This window comes from Phasianus colchicus, chromosome 1, assembly GCF_987193195.1.
Source record: "Phasianus colchicus chromosome 1, bPhaCol1.hap1.1, whole genome shotgun sequence".
Classification (NCBI taxonomy): domain Eukaryota; kingdom Metazoa; phylum Chordata; class Aves; order Galliformes; family Phasianidae; genus Phasianus; species Phasianus colchicus.
The window spans coordinates 50,173,285-50,200,212 of NC_143436.1; the positions used below are offsets into that span (position 1 = coordinate 50,173,285).

Here is a 26,928-nt window from a genome sequence, read left to right on the forward strand (position 1 = left end):
CTATTGCTGATACAAGGCAGGATGCCGTTGGCCTTCTTAGCCACCTGGGCACAATGCTGGCCCATAGTCAGCCAAGTGTCAAACAACACCCCCTGATTCTTTTCCTCCATACAGCTTTCCAGCCACTCTGCCCCAAGCCTGTAGCAACCTGGGGTTGTTGTGACCAAAGTGCAGCACCCGGTCTTGCTGAACTTCATCCCGTGGGCCCAGCAATACAGCCTGTCCAGGTTGCTGTGTAGGGCCCAAGTAGGAACTTTCTACCAGATCAGACAGGGCTGCATGCAGGCATCTCCCCACAGTGCCCTGGCATGGCCGCTGTGCCCGCAGAGCTCTGCCGGTCTGCCACGGAGCCGGCACACCGCACGCTGTTCCTGGCCATATGGCTCCAACCTGAGCCCAGTGAGCTCAGGCGGATGGGATCGCTCTGCTGCCTCCTGCATCCCCAGTGCTGGAACGTTGCTCTGTGTGCGGATGCTGGTGTGATTCCCAGGGGATCTGTGGGTCAACACCAGAGGGACATATGGGGTCTGTCCCTCTCCCCCCCATGACACAGTCAGGTTTAAATGCTGTGCAGAACACACTGTATGCATTTATTTTCTTTTTTAAAAAAAAAGCTCTTGCTTTGAACAAATTCCCTCCCGACTCCTCAAGAAACTGTTTGGGTTTGAACCCGACGCCGTTGGGAAGCGGGGAGTTTGCACATCTCGACTTCAGAATGTTTGCAATTATCATTTTAATGGCAAACGCACATATGCTCCCGCAGTGTATATAGGGCATTGCGCGGTGCGCTTCCCCGCAGCCCATTCCCAGCCTCAGCACTGAGCGCAGGCGGGGGAATAACACCCATCTGTGTGTGTAGGGCCGGGAACGGGGCTGCCATCCCGAGCGTTTGCCCAAGGCCAAGAGGTGACATCGAGAACACCGTGCTATGGCTCTGCGTATTGACGCCCCTTGGATGAGGAGCCCGATGGAGCCCCAGCCACCGCGATTTGGGGCCGCAGCCCCCATGGGAATGCTGGCAGGGGCCGGCACCGCAGCTCCGCCCTTCCCTGGCGGTGGGGCTCTCCCCGCGGCCCCGCTCCCCTCGTCCCCCCGGGGGGCTCCGGAGCTGAGCGGCGCGGGAGGGGCGCGGGGCGGTCCCCACCCGACGGGGCGGGCCGGCACGGTGCCGCCCGGCGGGGCGGGCGGGCGGGCGGCGAAGCGCTGCTGCAGGAGCTTCTCCGGTTTCCCCGCCGAGCCGTGCCTTGCCGCCTCCCTCCTTCCTCCCTCCCTTCCCGGTGCCGAGGGCTTTTCGCTCCTTCGCTCTTATTTTTTCTTTTCCCTTTCTTCCCTCCCTCTCTCGGTGCCGGCAGCGCGGCGGGGATGGGGCGACCGAGGGTTTCCGCTGCTCCGAACCGCTGCCCTCATCCCCGCCCCGGCCGGGGGCTCTGCCCCAGCCCTGAGCCCCGAACCCCGAACCCTTGAACCCCCGAACTCCCGAACCTCTGCATCCCGCACCTCAGAACCCCATTGGCCGTTTCTGGGGGAGCAGAGACGGAGGTGCACTTTTTTCCCCCACTTCTTAATTTTTTCCCCTTTTTTTTTCCTCCCTTTTTGCATCCCCTCCTCGGGACTTCCCCCCAGCCATGGGGCTGCTCCGGGGGGGCCCTCGCTGGGCAGGCAAGCAGCTGTAACCCTCCCCACGGTGCACGGAGGAACGGGGGGGGGTCCTCCAGTGGAGCAGCGCTCGGTCTTCTGGGGGGTGGCCATGGCCCCCCGGAGCCGTGGGCGGATGGAGCGGAGCTACGTGGTGGGCATCTGCTGCCTGGTGCTGCTAGAGCGGAGCTGGGGTGCCGAGCCCGGCACTGGGGACGGCGGTAACAGCAGCCGGGCACCGGCGGTGGAGGACACGGCCCCCGCGCCCACTGAGCCCATCCCAGGAGGGGACCGTTGCCGCGGGTATTACGACGTGATGGGGCAGTGGGACCCACCATTCAACTGCAACGCCGGCATTTACCAGTACTGCTGTGGGACCTGCGGGTACCGCTTCTGCTGCCAGTTCAAGGCCAGGCGGCTGGACCAGAGCGGCTGCTCCAACTACGACACCCCCAACTGGGTGAACACGGGGCAGCCGCCCGCCCGTGTGGATGAGAGCCCCGAGGGCCCCACCCGTGACAAGACCAACATGATCGTCTACATCATCTGCGGCGTGGTGGCCATCATGGTGCTGGTGGGCATCTTCACCAAGCTGGGCCTGGAGAAGGCACAGGGCCCCCAGACTGAGATGACGGTCTCCAGGTAAAGGGTCTCGTTCGGTCCTCCTACCTCCCCCAGCCCCATGCACAGGGTGAGCCCCACTGTCACTCCGTCCCCAAGGGAATGAGAGAGTCCCCAGACCCTAGCATGCAGAGGGGTAGTGGTGGCAGCTATGTGTCACTCGTCCTCTTCATCCCTCATTCCCTCTGTCCCTCATCCTCCCCACCTCTCCACCCCTCTGTCACTTATTTCTTCTGTCTCTCATCCCCTCTGTCATCCCCTCCATCCTTCATCCCTTCCCTTCCTCATCCCTTCTGTCTCTTGTCCCCTCCATCCCTCATCCCCTGTCTCTCATCCCTTCTGTCCCTCATTCCCTCTATCTCTTGTCCCCTTTACCCTTCATCCCCTCTATCCTTCATCCCCTCCTTCCCTTGTCTCCTGTATCTCACATCCCCTCCATCCCTCACTCCCTCCACTCCTTGTCCACTCGCTCCATCTCTCGTTTACTCCATCCCTCATCTCCTCCATCCCTTATCCCCTTCATCCCCGACTCAGTGCTGTCCCTCTGTCCCCAGCAGCTGATGATGTGGGCAGAGCGCTTGTTGTTGGAAGTGGCTTTTTGCCTGCATGTGTGCCATGTACCCTGGTGGGATGTCACTCCCAGGGAGGGGACCCAAGCTGCACACCATGGGGTTGCCAGCCCCTCACTTCTCATGTGAGCTCCTGCGCCAGGCAAACGGTTTTTGTCCTGTGTCTGCCCCGAAATCATGGTTTTGGGCAGCTGCTGGGGAGGAATGGGCACAGGGACAAGGAGGACAGGGACAGGCAGGGCTGGTGGCTGCAGTCCCCTTGCTCCCTCCTTGCATTATGTTCCTCCACTCAGGTTGATGTTTCTCTTCCCTTTTTTCCTTTTTTTTTTTTTTTTTTTTTTTCCCTTTCACTTTTCTCCCCCGATGATGATCACATTCAATGAGTTTAACACTTCTCAGCAGCTGACAGCAGCCACAGCCCCCCCCGGGTACAGCCCTGCCCCTGCGGCTCTGACTCAGAGCTGCCCTCTTTGTCCCCCCCCAGCACACGTGTGTGCACACACATAAACACATCTTCCTGGGCTTTTATTCTGGGAATTCAGCATGGCAAGGAAATTATTTCACTGGGATGATGCTCTAGTTGCATCCACCACCTCAGAGACCTGCATGGGGACCTGCTTGGGGACACCTAGCCCTGGCTCTATTCCCATCCCTTCTCGCTCCACCAGGTGCTGTGGAATTTGCTGTCTCTCCCAGTTCTGTGCACCCCCTTCCAAGGATGCACTCCAGTTCCTGCCAGCATGCTCCAGCATGGGGAACATGCGGCTCATTGCCCAGCAGATCCTTTTTTCCCTGAGGCTACTGATTTTTTTGGACATCACCATATGGAGCGGGAGGAGGCGAGCTTCCCTTGGGTGCCTCTCAGGGACAAATCCAGGAGCCTGCCTCTGTGCTGGCACGATCTGGGGTCTTGTGCATCTGTGGCTGATGGTCCCAGCCAGGTGCCACCATCTCCTCTGTCCTGATGTGAGGTATCTCATTTGGGCACCGTATCTCCACCTGCCTCTCGCTGTGCATGCGCACTACGGCCTCACGTCCCGCCTGATGCCGCAGGTTGCAGCTTCTCATTTGCTCCTCAGAAGCTGCAGCATGGCCTCGGGCCAGCTCCCTGTTGCATGGCCTCGACAGTTCCTGTTCCCATCCACCCATCCTTCCACCCATCCTTCCGCTCATCCACCCATCCATCCCATTTTGCCACTGTTCTTCCACACCTGGTGCAGGTCACACTCGGTGTGGTCCACCTCAAACACAGCTTCTTCTCCAGGCTCTCACAGCTGGGTCCAGAGAGAGGTTCAGGCACCTAAAACACTGCGGTTCCCCCATGTCCTTGTGCCTCTGCAGGTCTGTATGGCGGCTCCGCCAGGCTCACTCCTTCCAACTCGGCTAGCACTTGGCACTGTCCCCATGCTCGCTCGGCATGCCCAAGGCTCTGTGAGTCAGGAACACCTGCCCATGTTTTTCTTGAGGCTGCCGATGTTGGGGTCCTTTCAGGGCAGGGGGATCTGCTTGTGTCTACCACATGAGGACATCCTCATACAGACCTACAGAAGGCCCATGGAGAGGGGTCTGGGGGCTCTGTAGAAAAGCCAAGGAACAGGCTGGGTTTCTCTGTGCTTTCTGGGATCCCAACCCTGCTGGATATTCCTGGTATGGCCCCAGCCCCCATCTCCAGGGATACCCAAACAAGCCCCCATGGTGAGGTCCCATGCTATCACCTCTAATTTTTGCACCAGTTGCTCAGGGACACCAAGTGTGGCTCATGCGATGGAGATGTCACCATGTTCTTCCTCCCTGCCCCAGAACTTTCCTCTCTGCTCACTCCTGGAGCTCATATTAGGATGGTTTTGGGGGTGCAGGTTGTGTCCATTGGCTAGATCTTCCAGGTGGGGTTGTGCACTGCATCCAGGTTGCCCAGGGCCCACCCAGCACTACGGCCAGCACCCACAGCCACGGTGATGGATGGAGACCTCACTGGGCTCACCAGTACTTTATTGCAGATAGGAAAATGAGCTGATGTGCCCCACAGTCCTCACCTCAAGCTGCACTCTGATGCCATCCCAGACCTTTAGGTGAACTAAGTCAATGCGACTTGAGCCTCCCCAAACCCCCTGAATAGGGTCAGTGTCCTCCAAAACCACAATGGGGAGCCCTCCAGGGTCACCTCTTGTGCTTGAGGCTTGTGGATGGGAATGGAGCTGCTCTCACTCTTACTGTCCGGGCAGTTGGGGCCAGGGGCAGGTTTGTGGAAAAGAGCACTGACGGATTTATCTGGAGAGGAAAAGTCGCAGCAAAAGGACTGCTCGAGCTTGGTAAATAGACCCGAGGAAAAAAGAAAAAAAAAAAAAAAGGAAATAGGTCAAATCGCATCGGACCTCCCGGTGAAACGAGCCTGGGTGAGTGCTGGGCCCTGGGGACACGCAAGGGAGGCAGCAGCTGACAGCGCGGCAGCTCCCGCAGTGACAGCCACAGCCCCCCGAGCCGCCGGCCCTGCGTGCTGCCTGGCATCAGCCCCAGGCTGCTGGGCCATGCCGGTACAGCCCCATGGGCTGGGAGTTCTGATGGGGAGAGGGCTAGGCTGCAGGAAGCTGATGGATCTTTAGGAGGAGATGGTTTATGGGGTAGAGAGACCTCTGTGCAAAGCCCAGTGCTGATGGAGGCTCAGGTGATGGGCTGAGGTGGGCAGGGAGCTCTGGGTCTGTCTGCTCCCTCCAGTGTGCCCAGGTGGCTCTTGGAGCTCTGCAGGAGACAGCTCTCCAGGTGCAGCCTCACCAGTGCTGAGGAGAGTGGAAGGACAACCTCCCTCCACCTGATGGCATCTCTCAGCCTAATGCAGCCCATCAGCTTTCACTGCGATGAAGGCATGAGCCCGGTGTGCCACCCCAGGACCAGGGCTGAAGGCCACACTGCTGTGTGTTCCCTGCTGTGGGATGGCCACTATGTCACAGCGGTGCTGCAGCATCCCCAGGCGTGAATAGTAAATGGCAGGGTGCATCTTACGTAACGGTGCTTAATGTTTAATGCTATCGCTTACTGGGTGGACGCAGTGCATGGCAACACCAGAGGCCACTGGCGCAGTCTCTTTGCTACAGAGGGGTGACCCTCTTCCTTCATTTCCCTAGGGCCTTCTCTGCTCCCAAATGGCTCCAGTGAGGGGGCTACCCCTTCTCCCCAGAGCTTGCGGTGTGGGGCAATAGGGACACCTGGACTGGGATGGGGGATGTAGGCATCGCCTAATGGCCCTGTGCTCCTGTGCTCCTCCCCAGGACTCTCACTGACCTGCTGAAGCAGCCAGGCCACGGCCCCTCCGAGCACATCGACGGCCTGATGGGCAGCATGCAGGTGCAGCTGGGTGAGGGGCTGCCCCGGGGACCCCCGAGGAACAGCACAGGTAAGGCATAGGCTCCCCAGTCCCTTCTCAGAGCCTCTCTGAGGTGCCAGCGTGCTGCTGGGCATGCTGCTGCCCGTGGGGGAAAAAGGCAGAGGCATCTAAGAGGGCTCTGCACTCCCCTGAGCCCTCACCTCTGCCCCCCAGACAAGTTGCCCCTGAACAACGCGGTGGACAGCACTGGTGTCACCCCACTGGGGCGTTCTCGCGGCCACAGCAAGCGCCCGCCCCTCAGCAGCAGCCTGAGCCCACCAGCCCCCAGCTACACTGCCTACACCACGCTCACGGCTGGAGGTGAGCGGGGAGTGGGAGGGCACGGGGGCATGGCGGGGAGGGAGCAGTGCACAGGATCCTCCCATGGACCCCTAGCACTGCCCAGCCAATTAGTGTCCAGGTTCTCCCCCATGGACCCATTGCCAACCAATCAGTGCCCATTATCCGCCCCATGGGCACTGTCAATCAGTTAGTGCCCAGGATCCACTCTTCATAGACCAACTGCCAGGCCAATCAGTGCCCAGCGTCCCCCTTATGGACCCACTGCCCAGCTAATTAGTGCCCAGGATCCATCCCCCATGGACTGCTCCGCCAGTCAGTATCTAGGATCCCTCTCCATGCATGCACTGTGTTCCCCAGCCAATCACCATGCAGACTCCCGCCCAGACCTGCAGCACCACCCAATCAGACAGCAGGATCCCCCATGGACATTCCACACTGCTCAGCCAATCAATGTCCAGGATCCCTCTCTACTCTCCTAACCAATCAGCAGCTAGGATCCACTTCCCAGCCAATCAGCACCCAGAAGACCCCCAATGTCCCCCTCCAGACCCAACACCATCTCCCAGCCAATCTTTCCCTGCCAAGGGATGGGGTGCCCCGGGGGGTTGACACCAGTGTCCCTGTCCCTGCAGAGAGCATTCCTGAGGACTTCTACATGCGTTTTGGGGAGCCAGATGTGCCTCCCACCAGCACTCTGCCCTTCCCATCCACTGAGGGGCCCGAGAGCTGCCCCCCACCAGGGGTCACCAAGGCCAAGGGCCTCCCCAAAGCGCCAGGGGGCTCTGCCTTCCCAGGGGGCTGGGAGGGAGGCCTCCCCCGCAGCCTACGGCGGCCTGGGCCCACGGCACCGCTGTATGGCCAGGCTCACCGGCACCTGGCCACCAACAGCAAGACTGAGGTCACCGTCTGACACCAGGACCAGCAAGGTGCCATCACCAGGGGACAGGCAACGAGTTGTGGCTGTTCTCAGCTCACTCCATGGATGGGCAATGGACTTTAGCAGCATCCTGGCTGCACAGCCTCGTGTCCCCCCTTCCCCACCACCCAGCTTCCCCATTGTTAATAAACACATGGAAGTGTACAGCCTCGTGTAGCTGCACTATGGGGATGGAGAAGAGCAGGGCATGGCGGTGACACCACCTTTATTGGGTGAGGGAAGTAGGCTGCCAACAACAGCTCCCTTCCACCCAAAATCAACAAAAAAGTTACAGTATATACACACACATATAAAAACTGTAGGGATAGATGGGCACAGAGGGTGGGAAGAGTAGAAAAAGGGGGGCAAAGAGTCCCCAGAGAAGGAAAAGCACTGGGTGGTCTCAGCCCCTCATATAAGGGACAAGAAGAAGGCTGAGGGCCTCCAGATCCTCCTCCCCATTTACTGAAGTACAAAACTGACCCCCGGGCAATGGGAAATAACTGGGAGGTCGCAACAGGTCAGAGCTGCTGTATTTTAGTAAAGGAAGCAGATAGGAAGTGGAGGAGGATGCAACTCCTGGCAGGAGTACAGATAATCCAGGAGCCCTATGCTAGGCTTTGTGGGGACAGCAAGTGCCCCTGTGAAGGGGGAGGGAGGGCACCATGGGGTGCTATGGAGGTGATAGCACTTCTCCCATGTTGGGACCCCAAAGCCACATCCTGTGCAAAAGGACAAGGGCTGCGAACTGCTTGCCAGGCCCCGGGGGTGCAGGGGGCGGGGGACAGACTCAGTTCTGAGACTGGGAACTGAATAAAATAAACCATTTCTAACAGTTTCACCTGCACCGACATGAAGGCACCACAGCCAGCAGCCTCTGCTCCCACCACCTGTGGGGACTGGCCACAACCCCACCTCACTGAAATGAGGAGGAAGATGGAGAAGAGGGGGGCTGCTGTGTCAGTCCCTGTTTGGTAAAGCCACAAACGCTCCTATTAAAAAACAGCGGTATAAAAATGGTACAGAAACCCACCACTGGCCCCCGCTGATGATCCCAGTAGGATCCCAGTCCAGAGGACATCAGCACCAGGCCCCTATGGGCAACCCCAGCACAGACACTGGGTGTCCCTACTATAGTGCCCCCAAAAAGTGCAGGGGCAATAAAGCCACACCTAGGGCAAGATAAAAAAAAAAAACAACAAACCCTCCCACTCCCACCCCAGCATGATCCCACTGGCATGGCCCTAACCTACACAGCACTGATTTTTTTTTTTTCCTTTTTTTTTCTTTTTCTTTTTTTTCTTTTCTTTTTCCCTCCCTCTCTTTTTTCCTTGCATTTTTTCCCTCCCCTTCCTTCTTCAACAAGGAGGAAGTCCGGGCTGGGCGCTGGTGAGGTGTTAGGAGGCAGCGATGGCTGTGCCCCCACTCAGCTTGACAATCATCTGTTGGCAGTCGTTGCACGAGCGCTTGTCCCCAACCTTCTCCAGCGTGCGTGCAGCCTCAGCCAGCAGGACGGCACGCTGGCTGGGCGAGGATAGAAAAGAGAGTGGGAGGTGGCGGCAGGCCAGCAGGATGGCGGTGGCTCTTTCCCTCTGCCCTGGCAGTGTGTCCAGCTCCCCTGCAACCAGAACAGAAAAGAGCTACGGGAGCTGCTCACCCCAGGGAACTCCTTTTGCAGAGTCTCAGCTATGGGGGTGATCACAAGATCATTAACACTGGAAAAGACCAATAATATCATCTAGTCCAACCACCCAACTACCACCAATATTGCCTACTAAACCATGTCCTCAGTGCCACATCTACCCTTTGCTTGAACACCTCCAGGGATGGTGACTCCACAACCTCCCTGGGCAGCCTGTGCCAGTGCAGCACTGCTCTTCTGGAGAAAAAATTGTTCCTAATGTTCAGCCTGAACCTCCCCTAGCGTAACTTCAGGCCATTCCCTCTTGTCCTATTGCTGTTATCCATGAGTAGAGCCTGACCCCCACCACAACCTCCCTTCAGGTTGTTGTAAAGAGAGACAAGGTCTCCCCTGAGCTCCTCTTCTCCAGACTGAACAACCCCAGTTCCCTCAGCTGCTTCCCATTAGACTTGTGCTCCAGACCCCTCACAGCTCTGCTGCCGTACTCTGCACACACTCCAGGGCCTCCATGTTCTTCTTTTAGTGAGGAACCCAGAACTCAACACAGCACTGGTGCCAAGTACAGAAGACGGTCACCTCCCTGCTCCTGCTGGCTGCACTATTGCTGATACAAGCCAGGATGCCATTGGCCTTCTTGGCCACCTGGGTACACTGCTGGTTTGTGTTTAGCTGAGCATCAACCAATACCCCCAGATCCTTTTCCTCCATGTAGCTTTTCATCTACTCTGCCCCAAGCCTGTAGAGCTGCATGGGGCGACCGAAGTGCAGGACCCAGCACTTGGTCTTGCTGAACTTTATCCCACCGGCTCAGCCCAGAGATCCAGCCTGTCCAGGTTCCTCAGTAGGGCCTTCCTACCCTCAGGCAGATTGACACTTCCTCCCAAGTTAGTGTTGTCTACAAACTTACTGAGGGTACACTCGATCCCCTCATCCAAATAATCAATCAAACTGGATCGGCCCCAATACCAACTCCTGGCTGAATCTACACAGCACCCAATAGCCATGGCCAAATGCAGCTCCCCATGCTGACCTTGCTTGCTGCTCTGGGTTGTGCGGCGCCTGAGACTGTGTTCCAGCAGCTGGTGGGTGCGGGTAGGGCTGGCCCCTGCCATCAGGCGCACGGTAGCTTCATGAAGGAAGACCTGGAGGGACAGCAGGGTGGGTGGTTAGGGGTGGGTTGGAGGCAGCCCTCAGCTGTGTCAGCAGCACAGTGCTGACACCCTGACAACAAGCAGAGCCCACATCCACCTGCCTGCAGTTTGCAGGTCAGGGCAAGAGGGAGGAAAGACAGAAAAAGTTGGGAGGAAAAAAAAAAAAAGCACAAATTGCTTTTGACATGTAACTGAGCAACCTGGAAAGGGAGACGGCTGAATCGCCAGAAAGAGGGCAGAAAATAGAAGAGCAGACGCAGGTGGTGCTCTGCTCTTTCTTTCCCCGCTTCTGCCAGGAGCAAGGGCCAAAGCTCACCTTGCGGTATGCAGGCCTGAAACTGTGGGCCAGCTTGCGCAGGCTGCCGAGGTCGCGCTGGAAGCCAGTGAGCTCAGAGGGTGAGGCGTGGTAGGTCTCACCCAGCGCCTGGCTGCTGCTCGCCTGCTTCTGCCACAGGCTGGTGCGGAGGGACAGCAGCAGGTCACAGGCCAGCAGCTGGATCACCTGCAGGAGCCACAGAGCAGACAGCGCTCAGCACCAGGCGAGGAGCACAGCAGCACAGCACAGCTCGCCAAATCCCTTTTCCCCATCTGCTGCTGCCCCCTAGCAACGCTTGCTGTTCTAGTTGTCCTTCAGAGAGTACCTGCTCTGATGAATGGAAAGCGCCTCTGTACTGCACTGCAGGAACATTGCACAGTTACTGCCAGCACATGCAATGCAACTACAATGCACTACAGCTGCCACTCAGGAGCGACAGGGACATGAGCTGTCCCCATACGCTGTGCAGGGAAGCTCCAGCCTGAGGTGATCCTGGAGAGAAGAGAAACAAGCAACACACGTCCTCAGGAATAGCACAGCACCGTCCCACTTATGCAGGAGAGGGTTCTGATGCTGCCTGAAATGGAGTAGCCCTGACATAATGAGGTCCCTTCTCACCGGTGGCAGCAGCTGCCCCTGGCTGGACAAGATGGAGGTTTTCTGCAGGCCAAAGTGGTCAAAAAATGAAACGCAGCAGAGAAGAGGTGGCAGGTACTGGAAGGAAACGACAGCACCTGCAGCACTGCTCCTCTGTACAGCAGGGATGGAAAAAATGCCAATGCCCTTTAGAAGGAAAGGGTGAAAGCATCCCCCATATTCCTATCAGACTCAGGATGAATGGAAAAAACAGACACAACGAGGCCACGACGGAGCGCACACCGCCTGCAGTACGCAGCCCTTACATTGCTGAGGGGAGTGCTGGAGGCACCACTGCTCATGTTGAGGCTGTTCCACAGGTGGCTGCTGGCCCTCTCACAGTGACCCAGCGAGCTCTGCTGCCCATCCGCCTTTGACGACAGTGAGGCCTGCATAGCTTTGCACAGGTGGAAGGTGGCTTTCACCAGGGCGTTCCTGGAAGAGAAAGAGCCCTGCCTTCAAGTACTGCATTGGTGTCACCTGCTCCACTCCATAAGGAGGAATTTCTTCCTTATTTCTCACCTAAACCTACCCTCCTTGCGTTTGAAGCCATTAACCCCATGTCCTATTACTACATGAGCCTATAAAAAAATAATCTCCCTCCGTCTTTCTTAGAAGCCCACCCTCAGCACACAGGGAGCCCATGGCTGCGCAGCACAGGCTGCAGCCTAGAGAAGGAAGAGTGGGAGTTCAGGAGCAGCATTACGCACTCAGACATCTCCAGGGATTTTGGCAGGCGTTCCACTTCGCTGAAACGTGACCTCACAGCTGTGTCATCCCCTCTGAGCCAACCAATGGCCATAGCGACTGCTGCCGACCACCACCTGCACACCACGTCTGGGCCTACAAGAATGGAGTCAAGGGTTAGAACCACAGAACCAATTAAGGCTGGAAAAGACCTCTAAGATCACTGAGCCCAACCGCCAGCCCACCCCCGCTATGCCCACTGACCATGTCCTCAGAGCCACATTCACACGGTTCTGGAACACCTCCAGGGATGGTAACTCTACTACCCCCCTGTGCCAGTGCAGCACCGCTCTTTCTGAGAATAATTTTTTCCTAATATCCAACCCGAACCTTCCCTGTCACAATTTGAAGCCATTCCCTCTTGTTCTATTGCTGTTACCTGGGAGAAGAGGCCAACCTCACCTCGCTACAGCCAGAACTTACTCCATCTGCTTGTCTAGAAACACTCATCCTGACAAGGCTCTGCACTCACCACCCCAATCCATCAGCTCCTCCGTTATTCAGCATTCTACCCAGAACACCCCAACGTCAACCTATGGCCAAAGGATACACAACCTGCTGCCCGGAGCTATCTTTAAGTTTCATGGCAATATTGACTCAAATACAAGATTTCCCTTCCAACCGAAAGGCATCCCCTAGGAAAAGGGATATTCAGTTTCCCCACTGTGTTTGCTCTATGGATTTTGAGAGCACCAGCAGCACCCTAGTGAATGGCCAGACGCTGTCTACATCCAACACCAAGTGAGATGAATTCCCCACTGCTTGTTTATAGGCTGTGCTCCTCCCCTCACTGTGCATCAGGGAGTGCTGCTCCATGGTCAAACATCCCTCCACCACCACAGACTGCATTTCAGCCAGGCTTGGAGCTTGAAAGCTGGGGAGACACGTGACAGCAGCACTTCCTGCAGCTAGTGGAGTTTCAGCTCAGTCAAACTTACCCAGCGCTGATTTCAGCATAGTACTGCTGGCAAAGGGTGGTGCTCCACTTCCCATTGAGTCCAGGAAAGAGTTGAGCAATTTCAGGTATTCCATCGCACTGGAGAACTCGCTGAAACAAGAAGCAAGGCAAAGCTTCACTATGCCATCAAGAAGGAGGCACCAAGGCCTGGAGGCATTTCCAATCAGTCATAACATGTCTTTAAACAAGACTGACCCATTATGGCAGAGGGTGGAGGCAGAAACTTCAGGCTCTACCGGTATCACAACACTGTCAGACCTGAAGAGACCTCCAGAGAGTGGGAGTATATGGACCAGTTTGAGGAGTACCACCACATCTGCCTGTGTGCACATTCCAAGACCTGCACTGCAGCTACAGAGATGATGGTACTTACAGTGGACTTTTGTCAGGGTTTTTGCTCCCTAATTAAGGGACAGGGGAGCAGGCTGTGCCCAAGTCCTTCACTAAAGGTGGCACCACTCTCCAGTGAGGGACCACTCTGCATACACCACGAAGCAGATTAACTCGTGTAATACACATTTCAAGTGAAGGATGATCCATGTTAGCACTTAGTCAGCACCCCACGTTCTGCAGACACTGAGCAGAAGCCGCCAGCATCCCCTCCAGTGCTTTAAATCTGCTGATGGACATATGTTATGAGTTGATTACAGGCTCCTTTTCAATCACTGCCTCCAGAAGAAGCTGAAGAATGTTTTTGCAAGTGACTATTTGCATATATGCAAATATATATGAATGCAAGTGACAGAGTGGCAATGATCTAATTTCCTTGGACATGCTACAGAGCAAGATCTAGAGCTCCTTCCCCTAGAGGGGGAAAAAACAGCTCCCTGCATTAGGAAAGCCAGTCCTTCCAGCCAGGAACACCACTAAGGAACCTTCCCACCTCAGGTATTTACCTGCACTATTTTGGGATGCACGGTGCAATATGTGGATTTTCACTGCCAATACATGTGATGCTTCATTTGGTTACAAGAATGCATAACACAGGGAGGCAGCTGGGTCACTCTGCAACATGCCAAGGCCTTATGACCCTGCACACGCTTTGGTCAACTGAAGCGATAGTGGCACGCTAATTTTAGTGTCCCTGAACATTGCATTGTCAGCAGAGAACGTGCCAACCGGTTTAGGAATCGATGGGTACCACGCCAGCTGGCACCAGAAATGCCCACTGCATCTGACAACAGCCAGAACTGCACCTCAGACTTCACAGGTTGTCATATGAAGAGGCAAAGCTCACCGTTCTGACATGCTGTGGTGGTCAGCTTTATGGGGCAACTCTAAGTCCTGATTGAAGACTAACCCGTACATTTATTTTGGACCACTTAGGTGACCATCAGCTCTGCTTCAGAATCTACAGCTACCCCCAGCACTGGAACTTACCATGGTTCGTCCTCTTCTTGTCCCACCACCTCTTTCCTAGCCTGAGGCTTCACAAGGGAATCCACTGCTCTCTCCAGCAGGTTCTCACAAAACGCCTGATGAACCTGTGCTATGGGATCCGCTACAGAGAAAGGAAAAGAACGAATCCAACACATTTTTCTTACCTACAGCAACAGCCCCCTCCTGATACAGACAAGAAAATCTGAATTTTAAGAGTGAGAGAAAGAGCAGTAAAGGGAAACTCCTGAGGAATTACTGCAAAATCTTCTGAAGACTGAGTTTTCAGAGCCTTTTTAATCACCTTCTTACTAATGATCAGCTATATACAGCTGCAGCCCAAGGCTAAACATCCCTGAGATACTTTAGCCACCCAGTAGAACAGCAAGGGTGCTGCTCTGGGGAGGCTGCACTCCATCACCCCCCAGGTCACCCCACACAGGAACAGATGACATATGCAGGGCAGAACCAGCTCCTGCAGTCCTGGAGGCACCTTCCAACTGCCAATGAGACCACATGCAGGGTGAAGATGCAGGAGAACACTCTCCAAGACACCAGCTTTGGTGCCAGAAAGCACAGAAGTGGAGGCTCCCAGGACAAAGTGCAGGCAGCCCCATGCCCAGAGCACAAGCAGCTCTCACCGGGGTTCCTTTGGGTGCAGTACAGGCTCTCCTTAGCAGCAGACTTCACCGTCCAGCTTCGCTCCACAAAGAACTTCTGTCCCAGAGGGTGGCAAAGCCAACGCAGCGAGTCGGGGATGGCGCTGCGCTCTGAGCTGCACAGGCTCTGCGCCTGGCTTAGGAAGTAGCTCTGGGGAAAGGAGAGGCACCCAGAGGAAGTCAGACCACCACACACCACAACTACAGACCCCAGAACTGCCAAGCTTGCAGCCTTTCCCAGAGCTCTGCATGGAGCTGCAGTGGCAGAGAACACTGACTCACCGCCAAGAAGCCCAGCTTGCCCCCACAGCGGGTCTTCAAGCCAACTGCAGCTGTCAGGTGGATTTCAGCCATTGTGCTGGGCGGGATCTTTTCTTCAGCACACTCAGCCAGATTGACAGCACACAAGGCCATGTGCAAACCAGAGTAAGCGGAGCTGGAGGGGAGTTTACCTGCACCAACATGAGAGGAGAAGGGTTAACCTGAGACATGGCATCACCTTCTACTCTGTAGTAACGTGACTTGCTGGGGAATTATCCTAGGCAGACAACCCCAGCTAAGATGGCGTAACTACAATTCACACAACAAAATTAAGGAGAAGGAAGTTGAGCTTGGATTTCTGATGTACTTGTAGCCTATTAAAATTGCAAATTAGTTTGCCAGGGAGGCAGCAAAAACAACCGTTCACAAGGAACATTCAAGCACTTCCTCAGTACACGTGCACATGCCGAGGTTTTCAAAGCACATCAACACCAACTGGCCATCTGCGCTTCACTCAGCTTCACAAATTTGATTTTTCTCCAACAATTAACCCTGGCCTCTGCTTTCACATTGCATTCCCAAGCAACAGAAAAGAAATAAGAAACAGCAGTGAAAAATGACAGGATTCTATCAAAGGCTGCTTGGGACAGCCTCTAAGCCACCTCTGCAGACTCATGGACATGTAAGGGGACACTGCAGTTGTTTCAGCCATTCTTATCATAGAATCACAGAATGGTTGGGTTGGACAGGACCTCAGAGCCCACCCAGTCCCACCCCAGGACCCACCAGCTCAGGCTGCCCAGGGCCCCATCCAACCTGGCCTTGAACCTCCAGAGATGGGGCACCCACAGCTCTCTAGGCAGCCTGTGCCAGCACCTCACCACTCCCTAAGCAAATTATTTCTCTCTAACATCTAACCTAAATCACCCCTTTTTTAGTTTAAAGTCATTCCCCCTTGTCCTATTACAACCTATATAAAAAATCAGTCTCCTGCTTATGAACTCCTCTCAAGCACTGGAAGGCTGCAATGAGGTCTCCCTGCAGCCTTCTCTTCTCCAGGCTGAACAAGCCCATCTCCCTCAGCTAGTCTTTGTAGGAGAGGTGCTCCAGCCCTCTGAGCATCTTCATCGCCTCCTCTGGACATGTTCCAGCAGTTCTGTATCTTTCCCAAGCTGAGGTTCCAAGTCTGGGTGGGGCCTCACAAAGGCAGAGCAGACGGGGACAATCCTTTCCCTTGCCCTGCAGGCCACCCCTCTTTTGATGCAGCCCAGGATATTGCTGGTCTTCTGGGCTGGAAGCACACACTGCTGACTCACACTGAGCTTTTCATTCACCAGAACCCCCATAAATCCCTCTCCACAGGGCTGCTCCCAGTGAGTTCTTCTCTCAGTCTGTACTAATGTCTGGAGCTGCCCGGATCCAAATGCAGCACTTTGCACTTGGCCTTGCTGAACCTCATTAGGATATTGTGGGCCTACTTTTCAAGCTCTACTGCCTCTGCCCTACCTGTGATGTGGAGCTGGTGGAGTTTGTGGTAGGCCAGAGCTGCATCCCGAGCGCTGGTCTTGGCCTCGTCCTCAGAGCCCGCAGTGGCCTCTCTGGCCCGCCACTGGTGAGAGGTCCTCTTCAGCAGCCACCGCACCAGTGCCAGCTTCTGCAGGCTGTAGCGGATGACGTTCCAGGAGAGGCTGCATGCCAGGTCCAGGCGGGAGGCCGGCAGTGCTCGGCCCAGGACCGACAGGCAGGTCTGCAGGTTTGATGCTGCCGCAGCAAAATCCCCCTGCAAACATCGTGGCGAAAGGTTACACAACAAAAAGCACAACCGGAGAGATGCTCCCGGACCTCCTCACCACTGTGAGAAAGACAAAGCAATGAGTAATCTATAGTATGAGCTTCAGCTGAGGGAAGTCAGCAATTTAGGATACTCAGACTGAATTTGGCCCAACACATCACATTTGACATAGGGGCCTGCTCCTGCAATGGCTGCAACAGCTGGGAGACTGGCACCAGCTGAAAGCAGCTCCTGCCTTTTCAGACAAGGCAGAAGCTTTGAGGTGCCCACGTCAGAACTGAAATGCTGCCTCAACAATGGAAAAGAGCTGGAGGACAGGGGGATGCAGCAAACACCCATTCCAGTTAGACTTGTTTAGCTTGGAAAAGAGAAAGCTTCAGGGAGACCTCATTGCAGCCTTCCAGTACTTGAGATTATAAACATGAGGGAGATCTACTTTTCACATGGCCTAAGAGTGACAGAACAAGTGGGAATGGCCTTGAACTAAAAGAGGGGACATTCAGGTTAGGTGTTAGGGAGAAATTATTTATTCAGAGGGTGGTGAAGTGCTGGCACTGCTGTGCAGAGAGCTGTAGTGCCCCATCCCTGGAGGTTCAAGGCCAGGTTGGATGGGGCCCTGGGCAGCCTGAGCTGGTGGGTGGCAACCCTGCCCATGGCACGGGGTGGGACTGGGTGGGCTTTGAGGTCCCTTCCAGCCCAACCATTCTGTGATGCTAAAGATTCCACCACCCATGCACCATGAAGACTGCCATGACATCTATAATAGCAGCCAGCCAGTAGCTTCCGCTGATCTACCATAAGGACAAGCTCATGTTACAAAAAGACACCCTTGAACACTGTTTGCCAGCAGCAGCGGCCAGGAGTGGAACACAAACCAACACCCAGCTTCCAAGGATTGCTGCAAGATGCAACAGCGAGGCACAGACAGAGCTCACCAATTCAGGCTGAGGGAGGACAGCAATCTGCTCAAGACAAGCCAGCACCACCAACTTCTCTGCAAATCAGACCAGATACAATCCAGAAATACCACACTCTTGCCAAGGCACCATCTCGTTAGGCCACTTTTCCTACACCTCCTCCTACGAGACGCATGTGATGCAAAGCAAGGAGGCAGCCCTACCCGTGCCAGATCCAGGTCTGCCTGCTTGCGGTGCCTCCAGAATGCGACTGATGACCTCGAGTGCAGCCGGGTCACTGGCTCTCCGTGCACGAGGAGCTTCACGAATACGCTGAGGACGATCACACCGTTCACGAGCCACAGGATCAGCGTGGGCATCATCCAACCAAACCATCCACCTGCATCTGCAACAGACACGCCAAAAGGAAAGGGAGAAGTTGATCCTGACACTGAAAACGCTGCAATAGAATGAGCCCAGACCGACAAGGTTGTATGGCTCTGTTTGCCACTTGTAATATCAAGTTTTGCAAAGGCTGCATTTTACTGGAAAGCAGCACTTGCATCAACAGCTCTTCATCAATGCCAAGCCACAACATTCCCAACCTAACTGAAATAGTTGTTTTCACAAGGCTGATTTACAAAACCTGAGTCAGCACTTCTAAAATAATCTTAATGCAAGACATTCTAGGAAAGCTATTGGATACACCCATTGGTATTCAATACCTCAGGGTCATTTTCCAGTCTTAATTAGGTGTACAAAGCAACAATGAGGAAATACGTTGACCAGCTGGCTAAGTGACAACACACCTACAGAATCCCCTGAGCTCATCTTTAGTTGAGCCGTCCTCTAAACTACTGACAGTACGGAATAAGTACATTAAGCAAAACAGTTTAAACCCATAGCAGCAATGTTTCTGAAGTAATTCTTCACCTGCAGCTTAATAAGTTACAAAAATCAGTTAAGCTGCCTTAAAATAAATTAAAGGTGAAGATCATAGAATCATAGAATCCTTAAAGTTGGAAGGGACCTCTGAAGGCCATCTAATTCAATTCCTTTGCAACGATGCCTCAAAGAGATCCCAACTCACGTCACCCCAACTCTTTACCTGACTCAATGGTCAGCATGCTCCTGCCAGAGCCATGGCGCATGAGGCTGTCAGACTCCGGGCTCCCTCTGGCATCCAGAAGGGATGTCAAAGGGTTGAAGGAGAGGCACAGGAATGTCAGGGCACACAGGAGAATTCGGGAGCGGTCCACCATGCCAAGAGCCACAGGAGGAGAGTCAGGTTCATCCTTAACCTTCAAAGGATTTGGAGTGGAGAGAAGAAAAAACACAAAGACTGCTTAACATTCTATAAAACAGAAAATGCTAATGTAGCAGTAAAGAAGGAAAGAGACAGAATAAGTTTTAAAATTTAAGATCAAGATCAGTAAGAACTCCAGTGGAGCTTTCCCTTGCTTAGTAAGGTCAGACTGAAGACTTGAGTGACTTCACCTTCCTCCTGCTCCCAGTCACGTCAGTTACCACTGTCTGGAACCTTGCTTTATGACAGGACTAACAACTTCTCTGAGCGCCTCCAAGAGGACTCATTTCTTCCAACCCATCAGCTGAAGGCAGTTAACAGATTGCTGTAACTGCAGTTACTTACAGTCTTGCTACCTACAGCTGAGATCGCCATCCTTTTCCACATTCTCCTGCTTTATTCATAGGACATATCTATCTCTTGAAAGCCATGGGCAATTTGAGTTGTGAACATTCACCATGAGAATCATAGAATTGAGTTGGAAGGGACCCTTAAAGGCCATCCGGTACAACTCCCCTGCAATGAACAGGGACACCTACAGCTCATCAGAGTGCTCAGAGCTCCTCCAGCCTGACCTTGAGTGTCTCCAGGGATGGGGCATTCATCACCTCTCTGGGCAATGAGTCCATAGAGAACCTACTGGTGCTGAAGTCCAAGCACAGTTCCAGCAGCTAAGGCATGGCCTAAATAATACAGCTCAGGAAGTAGCCTTAATCATACAAAATAAGCACATAAAGCACTCCCATGCAGCTTCCTCATCTTTACAATATATGCCTGATCCCTACAGCTTTTCTTGCCCAATGTCTGCTAGCTCCATTCTTGAGAATTATGAGAACATAAACTCTGGCCCTCAAGTAACTCTAAATCTGACAAATCAAGTCAGAAATACCTTTGCATCATCAAGGAGTGGGCTTCCTGGCTCTGAATCAATGGAATAGGGGGAGAAGCCAGCCTGTGATCCCGAATCAGAGGCGGGAGGAGACATCAGAAGAACATTCTGGTTGAAGTCATCTATCTTCAGGTCCGCATCATTGTCAACCAGACTGCTTAGGTCAATGCCTTTCAGCAGTTCTGCAAGAATCAGAACATATCATGCACACATCTCTCAATCCTACACCCTGCCAGTTCTGCTCAGAACACAGGCCACCCCCAATGCAGCATGCACCTATCTACCTCTGCCAATGACAAAGAACTGAAAGAGGCAGCCTACATCCATGCAGACCACCTCCTTCCTGCACACTCACAACTTACTGTTTTTCTGGTTAGCCAGCTTCAGAACCATGTTCTCCTGTCTCAGCTTATGGTTGGCCTGCTGCAGGTATTTGATGTAGTCAATGGCTTTTCTCAGGACTCCAGACTTGTGCATCTGCAAGGAATTAAGACACATAGAAAGCAGTTTGCGCTACGTGCTTCCAGGGTTGCTCTTGCTCATAAGGGTACCACAACCCTATGTATCACAGAAGGGAATACAAACAGAAGGGTATAGAGGGCCAGCTGGCATCAGCAAAAGGAAATGAATAGTAGGACGTGTTCTGGGCCAAAGTATCCCACTTTGGAAGACACATAAGGACTGGACAACAGAGCTTGAGTCCTTGTATCTGAGATCTCTCAACACTTTTATAAAAATAGTACCATGAAAACTGATTAACATCCAAATTACAAGAATTCATGTCTTGACTTCAGTCAGAAATAGTCTTTTGAAAGTATCATAGTTTTGAAACGAAGTGAATGACTCTTTTCCAGGATGATGGAGCAAGCTGCTGTCAGTTAACCAGGGTTCACCATTCAACTGACATAAGTAGTTCTCTCCCTGCTCCTCCATCCCCATGAAAATACATGCTTCCAGCAAAGGCTGCCAGCATGACATAAAACAAACAGCACAGGTCAAACATGGTCTAAGGTGGCTTCAATATACCTCAAGATTTACTGGAATCAAATTTGAAAGCTCTGTGCAAGAAGACACTGTTTTAAATTTTATCTTATTGCAACATGTGTGTGCATACTCCTAACAGCAGTCTGTACCCATCTGCCCCATTAAATAGAGCAATGAGCACCTGAGGACACAAATATTCCTGACACCACACTTGCTCTCACTGCACATTTTTTTACCTTGGCATCTGTCCCCATGATGAGGTCCTTCAGCTCAATGATCTTATCATTTATAGAGGATCGGTAACGCTTTTCAATGATGTTGTGAGTTGTTCTCCTTTCCCCTTCTTTTGGTGGGTCTGGTTGCTTGACACCTCCAGGAACTTGTTTGATAGGCACCTTTTCTTGTCCCATCATCACTGGCATTGTGGTCAGAATGGTTCCATTGCTCCCAACAAGGGTCTACAAAGACCACATGCAGCAAAGTGTCACCAGCAATCAGCCAATATAGACAAAATTATGATGCCAAGAGCAAACAGAGTAAACAAAAGCAGAATCAAGAAAAGTCCACAGAGCTCAAAAATGAAGAGGTATACCATGTTTCACCATGTTCCTTAGTTGGCACAGGCATGGGAACAGCAGCATAGAAAAAACATCCACACTGCCTCCCACAGTAAAAGGAGCTCTTTTCTTCAAGAGTATCATTACCCCAACACCCTTTCACCAATACCACGCTCTGATCATCCACAATTTAAACAGAGACGTAGACCAAAGCTCCTTCCTGCTTTTAGAATACTTCTACCCCACATCTCCAAATGCACAAAGAAAGTCACTGGACAAAAACAGGCAATGTTACTTCTGAACCCATAACATTAGAGAGGTCCTGACTGTGGAAAGACAAACTCTGGCTTGAAGTTAACTTGAATTAGACTGCATAGGGGAAAAAAATAGATCCCTAACCACTTTACTGTACAAAATGCCTTCAGATGAGGTATTAAGGCAGAGTGATAGACACTGGTGTGAAGAGCTTGGACTTCTATCACTCTCAACAACGTGAAAGGAGATTGTAGCAAGGTGGGTTGGCATCTTCTCCCAGGTAACAGTAATAGGACGGGATGTAATGGAGGTGGTGGAGTCACCATCCCTGGAGCTGTTCCAGAGCCGTGTGGACGTGGCACTGAGGGATGTGGTCAGTGGGCATGGTGGGGATGGGCTGACAGTTAGACAAGGTCTTTTCCAACCTTAATGATTCTATGGTTTAGATTTAAACCATAGAAGAGACCATCTCCCCCCAGACAAAGCAGTATTTGCTACAGGCGAAAAGATAGTGAATCACACCAGAATGGTTGCACAGAGGAGCTTCTAGGACAGTCAGACCAAAGGAAATCATTTAGACTGCTCCAACCAGTAACACAAGATTGGGAAAGGTACAGCTGGTCTCTGAAGCACACTCAGAATCAGAGAAGTTGTTATGGAAAAAAAGAGCTACTTACGCTAAAAGTCAGACTGATGTAGGCAACACTAATTTAGCCCCAAGCAAACTAAGAATTGGCTTTGATTCTGAAATAGTTTTCTAATTGGCATTGCAGAAATGAATGTAGGTTCACTTAAAGCTGGAAGTTGACAAATAAGTGAATCTTTCCTCAGTTAATTTCCAGCATATTTCAATGCATTCAGAATGCTTTGTGGGTTGTGTATTTGCCAGACACAATCACATGAGCCTCATCTCCATGACCAAGTGAGACCTAACAGCAAGTAAACTGAAAATTTTGGTCTGGCTGCTAACAAGGGCATAGGAACCCCATTATGCTATATAGACAGAAGTTAAGTCCAGGCTTGCAAGCTCATCTCCAGCAGTAAATATTTGAACAGAAGGACCTTTGCAGAATGCACAAGGCTGTGATAAAAGCCTCTTTGGGGCACAAGCATCTCCAAGCTGATAAGTCATGGCCCTGAAGCACTGCTGCCATCTTGAATTATGACCCTAATCCCTTGCAGCACATGCCCTTTGAGGAGTAGTTTAATTAGTTTTTACATTTTGCCATTCGATTCTATGGTGGGAAAAAGGAAGATCCACAGCCATCCTGAATCAGTTGGCTTTAAGCGTCTTTCACAGAGGTTAAAAACCACATGGAATTCTTCGGTCACACTCCTCTCCTCGTAATGCCAGAAAAAGGTAAACAGGAACGTGCCCTTGCTCTGTGTTTACTGGCCATGGGAGGCTGCCAAAAATGCACGGTCTGTGCTCTCAGCCTTGGCAGAAGGGACACGTTACTCATGTTGGACATGTTTAGAGCAGCATTGGAACCCCTCCCATCCACACCATTGGAGAACTCCAAACACCAAACCTTCTTGTATTAGAAAATAACATCATTAAGGGGAGGAAGAAGAGTATTAACAGTGGTACCTGCAGAGCTGTGGTCTGGATAGGAGTGGTGAGAGCGGTGAGTGCTGGGTTCTGCACTGCAGCCATAACAGGATTGCCGTCCGCCTTCAGCGTGGTCAGCACGAGGGAATCCGTCTTGATGATCTGAGGCTGGACCAGAACCTGCACGGGGAACAGCCAGAGGTGAGGGGATGAGTGGGCACGCACTGTTCCTCCCAGTGGTCAGGGGCAGTGACAACTCCTGGGGTCAGTGGTACTGACATCAGAAACCAGTAGTAAGCCAGTGCCCAAAAACACCAAGGAGCTGATGAAAGGGTTCCTCTGCCCTTGCCTTTAGCAAGTTTCCTGTGTCAGCTGGGGGAGCCCTCAGGGTACAACACATGGGTGGGGGCGACTGGACGAGAGGGAGTAGCCTCAAGTTGTGCCAGAGGAGGTTTGAGTTGGATATTAGGAAAAACTTCATCTCCAAAAGAGCGGTGCAGCAGTGGCACAGGCTGCCCAGGGAGGTGATGGAGTCACCATTTCTGGAGATGTTCCAGAACCATGTGGAACACGGACATGGTTAGTGGGCATGGTGGGGATGGGCTGGCGGTTAGATCCTAGTGATCTTTTCCACCCTTAATGATTCTATGTTACAGCACCTCCCAGTGCCAGCAGCGGTTCCTTCCTCTGATTTAACTGGGAGGATGTCAAAACAAACAGTTATTTTAATGTGACACATCTGGCTTTTGCTCTTTCAAGTACCTCACTGACTCCCAAATACAGAGAACGCTACAGAGGGCCCAAACAGAATCACAGAATCATGGAATCATAGAATCACTCAGGTTGGAAAAGACCTTAAAGATCATCGAGTCTAATCACGACTTAACCATACTACTCTAGCTCTAGCAACCTTCCACTAAATCATGTCCCTGAGCACCACATCCAAATGGTTTTTAAACATATCCAGGGATGGTGACTCAACCACCTACCTGGGGAACCTATTCCAGTGCTTCACAACCCCTTCTGTAAAGAAGCTTTTCCTGATATCCAACCTAAACTTACCCTGGCGCAACTTAAGGCCACTTCCCCTCATCTTGTCACCTGTGAGAAGAAACCAACCCTGCTCTCACTGTGAGCACCTTTCAGATATTGAAAGAGCAGTAAGGTCCCCCCTCAGCCTCCTTTTCCCCAGACCCTTCAGTCTCTCCTCATAGGGCACATTCTCCAAGCATTCACATGCCTTGTTGCCCTTCTTTGGACCTGCTTCAGCACCTCAATGTCCTTCCTGTACTGAGGTGCCCAAAACAGAACACAGCACTCAAGGTGAGGCCTCGCCAGTGCCGAGTACAGGGGCAGGATTACTTCCTCAGTCCTGCTCACCACATCATTCCTGATACAATTATTCCTGATACAGTTGAACCAGAGCAATTTTTCCACAGGGAGTGTTCCCTAGTAAAAAAACACTTATCTAACACTTATCAATACCTACTAAAGGTGAGAGCCACATGGATGGGCCAGGCTCTTTCACTTCCACTTACCGGCACCTGCTGGACCTGCGGTGCTGCCACTGTCTGAACTGTGGCGGGTGCCAGTGCCTGGATGGTGCCACCGGCAGCCTGTGTCAGCACACGTGGGGCCGGCACCGCCTGCACCTGCTGCTGGATGGTGACCGGCTGCACCTGGGGGGACGTCACCAGGCTCTGCACCTGGGGCTGGAGAACTGCAAAGAGGGAGAGACGTCAGGGACTGCGCCGTGCTGAGACCTTCTAAGCTTTCTGCTATGGATACAACCAACCCCGACGCTACCTTGGAAGCTCGTGGCCGTGTTCTGGTATAGGACGGGCTGCTGGATGATCCTGGTCTGGGGCGCAGAGCTGAAGGTGGGGGTGATCATCACCGTCTGCTGCTGGAGCTGTGGCTGGAGCTGGGGCCGGGGCTGGAGCAGCGGGGCCGGGCGCTGCGGGGCCGGGGGCACCTTCACCGGGATGCTCTGCAGCTGCGGGGAGGCGGCGGGCGGAGGGAAGGGCTGCTGGGCCTGGCCATAGGGCCGCGTGGCATCCAGGGCCCCACTGCCCGTGCCATTGCCACCACCGCCGCTGCCACCCTGGAAGGTGCCACACAGAGGGTCCGAAAACAGGTCTGGGAAGTCCCCTGCCTGGTTGCTGACGAACTGCAGCATCTCTGCAAGAAGGAAAGGGAACGTTTGGGGCTGGTTGGTTCCATGGGACACAGGGTCAGGACTCAGAGGCCAGCAGTGGGCACAGCAGAAAGTGGCGGCTTCAGAAGCCCCAGAGGAAGCCAGTAACTCAGTGTCGAAACACTCCCAGAGTTCGGGATCCAATATTTTCAGCCCATTTCCATTTGTCCAATCCCCATCCCAGCTTCACGCTCGGAGGAGGAGGATGAGCAGCCCCATGACTTCAGTAGGAGCCGTCCTCCCACCTAGGGCTGCCTCACACCGCCCATCCTCTGCCCACGGAGCCCCACTGGGACACGCGGATGGTGACTCACCCCGACTTCGGGTAATTTCAGGTATTCAGGGAAATAGAGGAAACACGCTCAAGAAAACAGCGCTTTGCAGAACTTGAGCTGAGAAACGCATGGGTACGGCTAAAGAGATCCCACAGCCAAAGCTTCCTCCCGATTGCCCCCCACTGACCACCTGAGCTCCCCCTGGCCCCATCCCAACACCCGGCACACAGGACCCCACATGGCACAGATACCCCAGGGGCTGTACACGGGTATGGCAGCAGCACTGAGGTTTATGGCAAAGGAGTGGCAGTAGGGCCGTCCCCACGCCACCCCACGCCGCACCCAGGACACACGACACGGCACTTTCCCACTCGATGACACTGCCATTTTGCGAGCAGGTGGCCCTACGCAGGTAAGGGACGGACATAATGCGTTGGATGTGCTCCAACGCACTCCATGCTTGGATACGGGGCCCTCCCCGGGGCCACTCGTTAGGATCGGCACTAATTACTGCTTCGCCCCCCGCTGCCCTCTGACGTCATGCTGCTCCCCGTGACGTCACGCGCATGACTCAAACCCGCCAACACGCGCCGCGGGGGCTTCCCCGCACCCCCACGTAGCCCACGCGTGGCACAGCACCGAGCCCCGCGCTCCCGCCCGGCCCCGCGCTCACCGTCGATGTCGCCCAGCGTCAGCTCGTCGCCCAGCTCAGTCAGGGTCTCCATGCCCTCGGCGCCCAGCTCGCCGCTCTCCATGTCGCACGGCCCCGCTCCGCTCCCCGCCCGCTCTAAGCGGAGGAAGCAGCCCGGCGCCGCCGGCCCCGCGCCATCTTGCACCGCCCCGGCCCCGCCCCCACCTGCCTGGCCCCGCCCCCCCGCGCGCTGTCATTGGGACCAGGTCGGCGGCAGCCAATGGGAACGCGCGGCGCCGCGTGGCGTGATGGCGCGTCGGCGATCAGCAGCTGCGATTTGCATGCGAGACCACGCCCCCCGCCTCCCGCGCTGCATATTCATGAGGGGGCGTGACCGAGCCCACGGGCGTGAGCCCCTCGCCGCGCCCCCGGCCCTGCCCACCGC

At 53.9% G+C, this 26,928-nt stretch overlaps 2 protein-coding genes across 2 annotated transcripts; one reads left to right on the forward strand and one right to left on the reverse strand.

Annotated features, from left to right (window-relative positions):
- The first annotated feature begins 1,205 nt into the window (after nt 1-1,205).
- On the forward strand, nt 1,206-7,564 carry SHISA8 (shisa family member 8). The gene is made up of 4 exons (XM_031600277.2): nt 1,206-2,277; nt 6,089-6,213; nt 6,358-6,504; nt 7,119-7,564. Exons 1-4 carry the CDS (start codon nt 1,748-1,750, stop codon nt 7,394-7,396), a joined length of 1,080 nt encoding a protein of 359 aa, XP_031456137.2. The 5' UTR covers nt 1,206-1,747; the 3' UTR covers nt 7,397-7,564.
- Nucleotides 7,565-7,611: 47 nt separating this feature from the next.
- Nucleotides 7,612-26,717, reverse strand: SREBF2 (sterol regulatory element binding transcription factor 2). Its single transcript, XM_031600272.2, has 19 exons — nt 26,526-26,717; nt 25,187-25,561; nt 24,919-25,100; nt 23,420-23,560; nt 21,253-21,474; nt 20,395-20,509; nt 20,033-20,214; nt 18,946-19,138; nt 18,062-18,243; nt 16,656-16,929; nt 15,171-15,340; nt 14,871-15,039; nt 14,233-14,353; nt 12,833-12,942; nt 11,858-11,990; nt 11,414-11,582; nt 10,512-10,697; nt 10,075-10,186; nt 7,612-9,020 (listed from the first exon to the last, which is right to left on the reverse strand). Exons 1-19 carry the CDS (start codon nt 26,605-26,607, stop codon nt 8,800-8,802), a joined length of 3,339 nt encoding a protein of 1,112 aa, XP_031456132.2. The 5' UTR covers nt 26,608-26,717; the 3' UTR covers nt 7,612-8,799.
- Between the last annotated feature and the right edge of the window lie 211 nt (nt 26,718-26,928).

Excerpts from the sequence above, each read along its gene's own strand:
- SHISA8 (XM_031600277.2), top strand. The coding sequence starts at position 1,748 with ATGGCCCCCCGGAGCCGTGGGCGGATGGAGCGGAGCTACGTGGTGGGC. Across the intron at positions 2,278-6,088 it reads ACTGAGATGACGGTCTCCAG|GACTCTCACTGACCTGCTGA; the intron begins GTAAAGGGTCTC and ends GCTCCTCCCCAG. Across the intron at positions 6,214-6,357 it reads ACCCCCGAGGAACAGCACAG|ACAAGTTGCCCCTGAACAAC; the intron begins GTAAGGCATAGG and ends TCTGCCCCCCAG.
- SREBF2 (XM_031600272.2), bottom strand. The coding sequence starts at position 26,607 with ATGGAGAGCGGCGAGCTGGGCGCCGAGGGCATGGAGACCCTGACTGAG. Across the intron at positions 25,562-26,525 it reads GACGCTGGGCGACATCGACG|AGATGCTGCAGTTCGTCAGC; the intron begins GTGAGCGCGGGG and ends TCCTTCTTGCAG. Across the intron at positions 10,187-10,511 it reads TCAGGCCTGCATACCGCAAG|GTCTTCCTTCATGAAGCTAC; the intron begins GTGAGCTTTGGC and ends CTGTCCCTCCAG.